Raw genomic sequence first — 8,179 nt, forward strand, 5'->3', positions numbered from 1 at the left:
CTTTTGGTTTGTCTCGACTTCCACCACGGAAAGAGAGAGCTCTCTTCTAGAGAGATAAGTTGCCCCTACTAGAGAGAGGATCAACTAACATAGGCTTCTTCATCAGTAGCTGAAATTATTGAAGACTGGTTACCTTTATCACTAGTCAATACTCACTAATCGCACGACCCAAAGCTAGCTGAAAATGGCTACCTTTATCACTACTCACTACTCACTAATTGCACGACCCAAAGCTAACTGAAAATGAAAAGGCACTTTTCCTTTTTAAAATTAAAGCAAGCATCACAGCTTCAACATTAGTAAAGAGGCCCTCTATATATATGTTGGCTTTTGTAGATACGGGATGCTCGTAGTAGATTCAGGCTGTACCAACACCCAACCGAGAGAGGACAATGTTTAGAAACAACAGGTTGGAAACCAAGAGAATTGTTTGCATTTTCTTAATGACCTAATCTTTTTTTTTTTCCTTCCAACCCCAAACATAACGGCCAATATAATAACGAGAATATATAGCTAAAGCAACTACTGCCTCCATCTCATTTTATATGTCATGATTTCTCCTTTGATTTGTACCAAAATATTTGTCATGATTTAAAATAGAAATAAATAAAATCCAACTTTTCTATTACACCCTTAATACAAGTCTAGGTAGTTGTGCCTTTTATAAAATTCAAAACTCAACTCATAAAATTTTAAAGTTAATTAGAGGACAAAAATGAAAAGACACTTTTTAGTAGCTTATGTGTCTTAATCAAAATTCATTTTTCTTAAACTATATGCAAAATTGATCATTATATAGGACAGAAAATATACAATTTTCAGCCGTTCTTTTTATCTTTCTAGTATATGTTACCTAGCGCAACTCTCCCACAAATCCTTGTACCTGTCCAAGACGGCTCAGAAACCATTGCACTCCCCTAACGCTAGGAGTGTCAATTGAAATTTTTTTTTTAGTGGATTTTAACAAGCCAAAACAAATTATATGAATTTTGAGTTTCAAAGTTTCAGGTTCCGTACTCGCATTAAAAGGCTCAAATCAACTTATACTATTATATGAATTTCAAACTGAAACAGAATTTGACCCAAACTCATAATTAAATACATAATCATATATAATATATATTATAATTATGAATTAATACAAATTCATATATATAAAGTAATAACAGTTTATGCCATAATGTTTATAACTCTGAATTCTAGACATTATTATAGTCCAGCCCATTTCATGTCATGGTCAACTTGCACACTTTTAAGAAAAGTAAATTTTAATTAAGACACATAAACATTAAAAAGACCAGCATTTTAAGACACAAAACAATTAAATCTTAGGTTCAGTGAGCTTCTTTAAACCAAACGGACCAATCTCAAATTGGCCCAATTGCTTTAACAGTCCCAACTAGGTGTGTACATTTACTCCAATACACACGCACACGTCCTATCAGCATCGGAGGATTGGAGAATAAGGTAAGTGCACTAAACTAAAGGAGAAATCTCGCTTAGAGATCTGTTACAATCCCACAGATCATATGTTCCCTAACTAGAGAAAGAGATGAAAGGGAGGGAGGGAAAAGAGGGTTTTTTTTTTTTCGGGTGGGGGGAGGGGAGGGGAAACAGGTGATGTTATGTAAAACACGCGGATACAGCACTCGTGAACCTCAGACAGAAGCAGAAGAAAACTAACTGCATAGCCATTTAAGCATACCGAATGAAGTTTCAATAAGAACCAAGTTCAAATAATAATACAAATCTCTGCTTTGACCACAGCCTCCACCTTTTTCAACCACAGGCCACATTTAGAAGTGCACAAACAATATGCTTGATCTTCACTTCTTATTCTTGCTCTCCTCTCCCTCTCTCTCCCTCTTCTTGTACAATCTCTCCAGGACACGCTTTGCCTCACAATTTGGGAAGTTTGTGAGATCATAATAATGTGGCGCTATGTCTATCAACCTAAGACGAGACCAGCAAAACAGAAACAAACTATAAGTAACATAAACAAAGCTTCTCCATTTTCTATCAGACAAATGAGACAAAAACAAAAGATCAATGAAACCACAACCACAAAAATATAGTTAGATAAATAATGTCATAATCAGGCAAAGAGGTTTCTTTAAAAGATATCACACCAAAAACCAATATTCGAGGAACAACAGCAAAACTAAGGTCATTATTGCAAACTAACTATATCATAAATATAGTTATAGAATGAGCCAACATTTGCTGGTAGTTACTGAAAACTGAGAGAGACCACTGAATCCTTAGTAGACAGCAACAAGAAATTAGTCCTTCATAAAACAAGAAATTCATATCAACATATCAAGACAAGATTCAAAGCCAGCAGGAAAAATGGGAAAAAGACAATAGGTGAACTACAAACCATATAGTTCAAATATTAGAGAAACTTTATGCAATAACATTAATCTTCAAGGGGAGTAACTAAATTACTTCCGTTCATCAACGCTTACAACCACAACACATCAAACAAAATCTGTGGCCAATTCATGTACAAGGTTAAAAGTAGAAAATTGTACCACCAAAAAAGGCGCATCAAATGTCAAACATTTACGGGCAGTATCAGGTAGTGTCAAAGTTACCAAGATATGACATTCCTGTACTTGAGAAAAAAAAAGACTACAAATGGCAAGCGACTAAATGAAGATCCATGTATAAAAAAAATAAAATAAAAAGAATAATAAGGAAGATCAAACACCAAAGCACAAACACTTGGGAAGTCCCAATCACGTTTTAAATGTATCTGAAAACTAGTTAAAATGCAACTTTCAGTACGCATTACACTCGGAATCGCTGCCCAAGTAGGGAAATATATGCCAAGGAGTTAAAATGCAACTTTCAGCTATTAGGGAAAAGAACTAGGCATAAAGTACCACGATTCTTATTTCACGAAATCACAGATGCTTCCTCTTTTCTGAAAATACATAAAGTACCACATTTTAAATGTATCTGAAAACTAGTTAAAATGCAACTTTCAGTACGCATTACACTGGGAATCCCTGCCCAAGTAGGGAAATACATGCCGAGGAGTTAAAATGCAACTTTCAGCTATTAGGGAAAAGAACTAGGCATGAAGTACCACAATTCTTATTTCATGAAATCACAGATGCTTCCTCTTTTCTGCTATCTTATGAGTACTTCAGTATATGCATATATTCTATACATTTACTGACACTCTTGTAGATTAAATCAGAAGGTGACTAGTAATTAAACATTCTGATTGGATGCTAACAATGAAACCCCCCCCCCCCCCTTTTCTCTCTCCAAAAAAACCCCAAAAAAAGAAAAGGAAAAAAAGAGAGTACCTAGCAGATATGCATACATTAACTAGTCGCATTAAAACCAAAATACAGCTTCAAGATGGATTGACGCAATTATTTACACACTCTCAAAATTAAAATGCAAATGGCAAAAGATACACACAACAATTAACAGAAAGAATGAAAGATCTACTTAGTAACAATTCTCTCTAGAAAACTGATATTCCGAGAAATGTCCATCAGCAATCATTATTAGTATATTAATGGTGAGATAAGGAAAGAGATATATGAATGGTGAGATAAGGAAAGAGGTTTATTCTCATAATTTCTACTGTCTATAAAAATGATTTCAACTAATAAAATTTCTGTTTTATGATCATGCATGCAAGCTAAGTGCAACAGGATACTTGGCTCCTAACGAACAGAGTTTTTGTTTTCCACAGATCACGATATCAAACCAAGCAATAGTAGTTAAAAAGAGCCAATTCAGAACAAATGAAACTAAATTTGACTCACAAAAAGTTTCAAATTAGAATTCAGGACAAACCTAGTCATCCTACAAAGTGAGACTCATACAGAGAAAGAACTCCTAATGATCTTCTAAACAACTATAATCCAGCATTCTAAACCACACCTACATGCCAACACGGGAAAAAGGGTAAAGGATCGCAGAAGATTGCACCAACAGAAAAAAATAAATAAATAAGAGACACCATAAGTTACAGCAAATTAGCAACAGGTATACAAGCCACAAAGGTATGTAAAGATTGATTCACCAAAAACCTATTCAACATACATTGTAAAAAGCAGGACTTGTACAAAGAAACCTTGCTAAATATCTTATTGAGGGGTAATCACACCACTTGAAACTAGATGCTAATTGAGAAAAGAGCAGAAAAGATGAGAAAACTAACCACTCCCCACGAACATCAGTTACTGTGCGAATGAAATTCCTGCTGGTCAAAACATACTCGTTATAAATAACCCACTCTGGTTTATGGTCCAAGCAATTCGAAGGGTGCAAATGAACCACCTGCCAAAAAAAAATTGTTGATTTTACAATATATACCATAACATGGACCATTCTGAATCCTTCTAAACTTAAGATTCTAGGCTCACAACTTTTTCCCCCTTATTTTGTGTTTTGCACTTACTTGATTGTCCTTAACAGTCAAGTAATGCCCAGAACGCTCCAAGTGAGCCACCTGCATGAAATAGCCAGCCAACATGGCTTTTCTGATATTGACATAGTAGTCACGGCTGTTGAAGTCTGTGCTGCATAACTTGAGGCCGAATCTAACCATGATCCGAGATAGTTGCTGCCTTACATTATCTGCAGCTTTAAGTGCACGGTGATTGACAAAGTTTTCATAACACCATTGTGGATCCTCCTCTGATATACAGTCAACAACAAACGAAAAAAATTAGTTATCATCAGCATGATGAATTTCTTTCACAACACAATGGAAGTTAAAAAAAAAAAAAAAACTGAAGAGGATGTGTACTCACTATTCTGCTTGTACGCATGGTATACATTCAACAGCGTCAGATGATCCCCATCAATGTGACCAAAACGAGCTTTTGCTTCATCTGCAGCTTTTTGAGCCTCCCTAGGCCGGACAAAGCAATTTGGTACTAGAGAAATAATTGGTTATCACAGAGGAGGCCCACGGTAGGTCAGCAGATGCATAGAGGCGAGACGACACCATTTGCTTGATAACAGAATACTGAGAAACTGCAACTATCTACATCAGCAATTACTTAGAAACTCTATGGTGCATGCCAACCAGGGGCATGGAACCCCAGACAAGACAGTTGCTGATGACGACCTAAGCAGCCATAAACATCTAACCGCATGGCACAGTTGCACATGCAGTTAGATGCAGGATATCATATGCACAGAACTACATCCATGCACATGAGACAACAGGTGCCCATGAACTTACAACAACAGGAGCACACAAACTGGATCTATGTTTAAATAGAAACGACGACTAAACTCAGAGGGAGGAAAAAACCAAGTATTAAAGCAAACTAGAATACCTGAAAGCATAGCAGAGATGGACAGAATTTCATTCGAGCAGTTGAATTCTGGGCTGACAACAAGCATTTTAGCCATCTGCGGGTCCAGGGGGAATTCACTCATAATTTCACCTAGTTTGGTCATATTACCATCATCATCCAAGGCACCCAAATAATTTAACACCTCCAATGCTCTCATTAATGTCTCAGGGGCAGGAGGATCCATGAAATCAAAATGGACTAAGTCATCTATGCCAAGCTTCTTCAATGTAAGAACAGTATTTGCCAAATTTGATCGTAATATTTCCGGATACGTCTGTGGCTGGAGGTCATTTTGAAAACTTTTCTCAGTATAGAGCCTAAAACATTTTCCTGGCTGTGTTCGTCCAGCACGTCCAGATCTTTGGTGAGCACTTGCCTTCGATATTGGAGAAACCAATAAAGACTCGACACGAACTCTAGGATTATATACTTTTTGCTTGGAAAAACCTGGGTCTATAACATAAACTATGCCATCTATGGTCAAAGATGTTTCAGCAATATTTGTAGAGACAACAATCTTCCTTCCAGCAGGACCACCTTCCACCAATGGAGCCGGAGCAGGTTCAAAAATTTTTTGTTGCATGGCAGGAGGAAGTGTAGAATACAGAGGCACTACTTTGACAGGCCCTACCTGATCTCCCATATTGCCAATTTCCTTGGTTATCTTACGACATGCATCCTCAATCTCTTCTTCTCCAGTGAGAAAAACAAGGATGTCACCAGGAGGTTCACACATATGTATCTGCACCACAGTTCGTATGCCAGCTTCAAGGTAATCCCTTTCCGGTTCTTGAGTGTAGAAAATCTCTACTGGATGAAGCCTTCCAGGAACTTTCATGAGAGGTGCAGCATAGAAATAGCCTTGGAACTTTTCAGCTTCAAGGGTGGCACTCATAACTACTAACTTCAGATCAGGCCGGTTTTTCAGCACTTCCTTAAGAAGCCCAAATAAAACATCTGTTGCAAGAGTTCTCTCATGAGCTTCATCAAGAATTATAACTTTGTATCGTTCCAACAATGGGTCCGTCATAGCTTCTCTCAAGAGCATACCATCTGTTAGATACCTGTTGAAAAAAAAAGGCTGTTAATACAAGTGTGAAACAACAAACACAATCATAAATTACATCAAAAACAGTATTGGGCCAAAGAGAAGTTTATAGAGGATAAGCTTACTTCAACACAGTTCTTGCACTACTGCAATCTTCAAAACGAATGCTATAACCCACTTCCTCCCCAATGGTCACATCCATCTCTTCAGCAACTCGACGAGAGACAGACATTGCAGCCACTCTTCTAGGTTGCGTACACCCAATCATGTATTTCCTCCGTTTATCTGCGGACTCTATTTCAACAGCCTCCAGTACAAATTGAGGAATCTATATTACAAATACAACTGTATAAACAAACTACAATTGATAAAACAAAATTTGAAAAGAAAAGCTCCAATATACACAATATATGCCTTGAAATTTTGCAAGCAACTAATAAAACCACATTTACAAGTAGATTTGCTTCTCAGAATTAAGCTACCCACAATTTATCAGGCGAAAAGCATTACTAATCTTAGCCCAAAAATTCCTTACCATTCGAATCTATGAATTCATAATTACAGAGTCCCCTAAAAAAATGGAGCAGCTTCACTGTCATTAAGTAACATTAATATCCTAATGTTTAAAAGCTCACTAAACCCTATTAAAAAAATACAGAGAGAGAAAACAACCATAGGGGACTACAAGTCACTTTTGTGCCTCTAAACACATCAACCGCTCAAAACCAGATAACAGTGGATTGTAATAAAGACACGTGAAATAAGCAGCAAATGCTCCATATCAAGACGCAAATGGACAAATTTTGAACAGAACTCAGGAGGCAGACATGCAAGAATATTATAGAGAAACAGTACATTAAAAGAATGGATCCACAGCTAATCTTAACCTACCTGAGTGGTTTTACCACTACCAGTTTCACCCACCAAAATTAGGGTTTGGTTTTCTCTCAAGGCCTTCAAGAAATCGTTTTTCTGCTGCCAAACAGGTAGAGTCTTCCTCTTCTCCAGAATCTCGTAGTATCTTGCCGAATAAGGCCGGCCATTCCAGCGATTGGTCAGCGGCATCCCGTCTCCTCCAACGCTGCCGTTAGCCTTCGCGAACTTCGACGCCGCCACAGTCGACTCGTCCACCACGTCGAACAAACTCACCTTCCTCTTCCTCTCCGTCCCCATCTAATATAATCAGTAATTACTTCTGCAAACCCTGAATCGATTTTGTTTTTATTTCTTAATTTTCCTAGGATTTTCACTTTCAGGGGAAGGGAGAAAGGGGAAAAATCTAGGGTTTGTTGGTTATGATCAGATATGTATATGGTATATGGGAGGATGGCGACAGAAATTTCCGGACTTCTTCGGGAGGTGTAATTAATAACCGACACACAGGTTTGGGATGGCTTAGGCCCAAAAGCTACGTATAAAATTTTTAGTTTTATGTTATAAATGGGCTGAATTTTTCAGCTCGGCTACTGGCTCCGTTAAGTAGCTCGGTCGGGCCTTCCGGCACCCTAATTATTTGGGAGATCTCAATACAGGTGCCTGTTACAAGAACTACCTACACCGGCCCAAAAAAGTGTAGCGATTGCGAATTTTATCCTTTATTGGATTTACAATTTTCAAATAATGGTTGATTTTAGACCTCAAACTGTGCGTGAGAGAGTCTAAAGTGATTTAATTTGGAACCAACGTCCAGTTCCACCAGTCGCAATATCATCCAAAAGTGTCAGTGAGACTCTTTATTCCAACTTTGAAAACCCTCCCCTTCCCCTTGCAAAGATTGAAGTTTTCCTTTTTC

At 37.6% G+C, this 8,179-nt stretch overlaps 1 protein-coding gene across 3 annotated transcripts; it reads right to left on the reverse strand.

Annotated features, from left to right (window-relative positions):
• Positions 1–1,665: 1,665 nt before the first annotated feature.
• Positions 1,666–7,799, reverse strand: LOC113692832 (probable pre-mRNA-splicing factor ATP-dependent RNA helicase DEAH2). 3 transcript variants are annotated; one of them, XR_003449079.2, is made up of 7 exons: positions 7,279–7,799; positions 6,513–6,715; positions 5,319–6,403; positions 4,785–5,010; positions 4,430–4,668; positions 4,190–4,308; positions 1,666–1,953 (listed from the first exon to the last, which is right to left on the reverse strand). XR_003449079.2 is itself a non-coding variant. In XM_027211411.2 (7 exons), the coding sequence occupies exons 1-7, from the start codon at positions 7,558–7,560 to the stop codon at positions 1,827–1,829; spliced, it is 2,181 nt and encodes a 726-aa protein (XP_027067212.1). In that variant the 5' UTR covers positions 7,561–7,788; the 3' UTR covers positions 1,666–1,826. The 3 variants fall into 3 exon arrangements, 2 of the variants coding, with proteins under 2 accessions (XP_027067212.1, XP_071909469.1); XM_027211411.2 differs by having other exon boundaries at positions 4,785–4,910; positions 7,279–7,788; XM_072053368.1 differs by lacking the exons at positions 1,666–1,953; positions 4,190–4,308; positions 4,430–4,668 and having other exon boundaries at positions 4,855–5,020; positions 7,279–7,788.
• Between the last annotated feature and the right edge of the window lie 380 nt (positions 7,800–8,179).

The sequence above is a fragment of the Coffea arabica genome, chromosome 6c, assembly GCF_036785885.1.
Source record: "Coffea arabica cultivar ET-39 chromosome 6c, Coffea Arabica ET-39 HiFi, whole genome shotgun sequence".
NCBI classification, from domain to species: Eukaryota; Viridiplantae; Streptophyta; class Magnoliopsida; order Gentianales; family Rubiaceae; genus Coffea; species Coffea arabica.

Excerpts from the sequence above, each read along its gene's own strand:
- LOC113692832 (XM_027211411.2), bottom strand. The coding sequence starts at position 7,560 with ATGGGGACGGAGAGGAAGAGGAAGGTGAGTTTGTTCGACGTGGTGGAC. Across the intron at positions 4,309-4,429 it reads TGACTGTTAAGGACAATCAA|GTGGTTCATTTGCACCCTTC; the intron begins GTAAGTGCAAAA and ends TTTTTTTGGCAG. Across the intron at positions 1,954-4,189 it reads ACTGATGTTCGTGGGGAGTG|GTTGATAGACATAGCGCCAC; the intron begins GTTAGTTTTCTC and ends GTCTCGTCTTAG.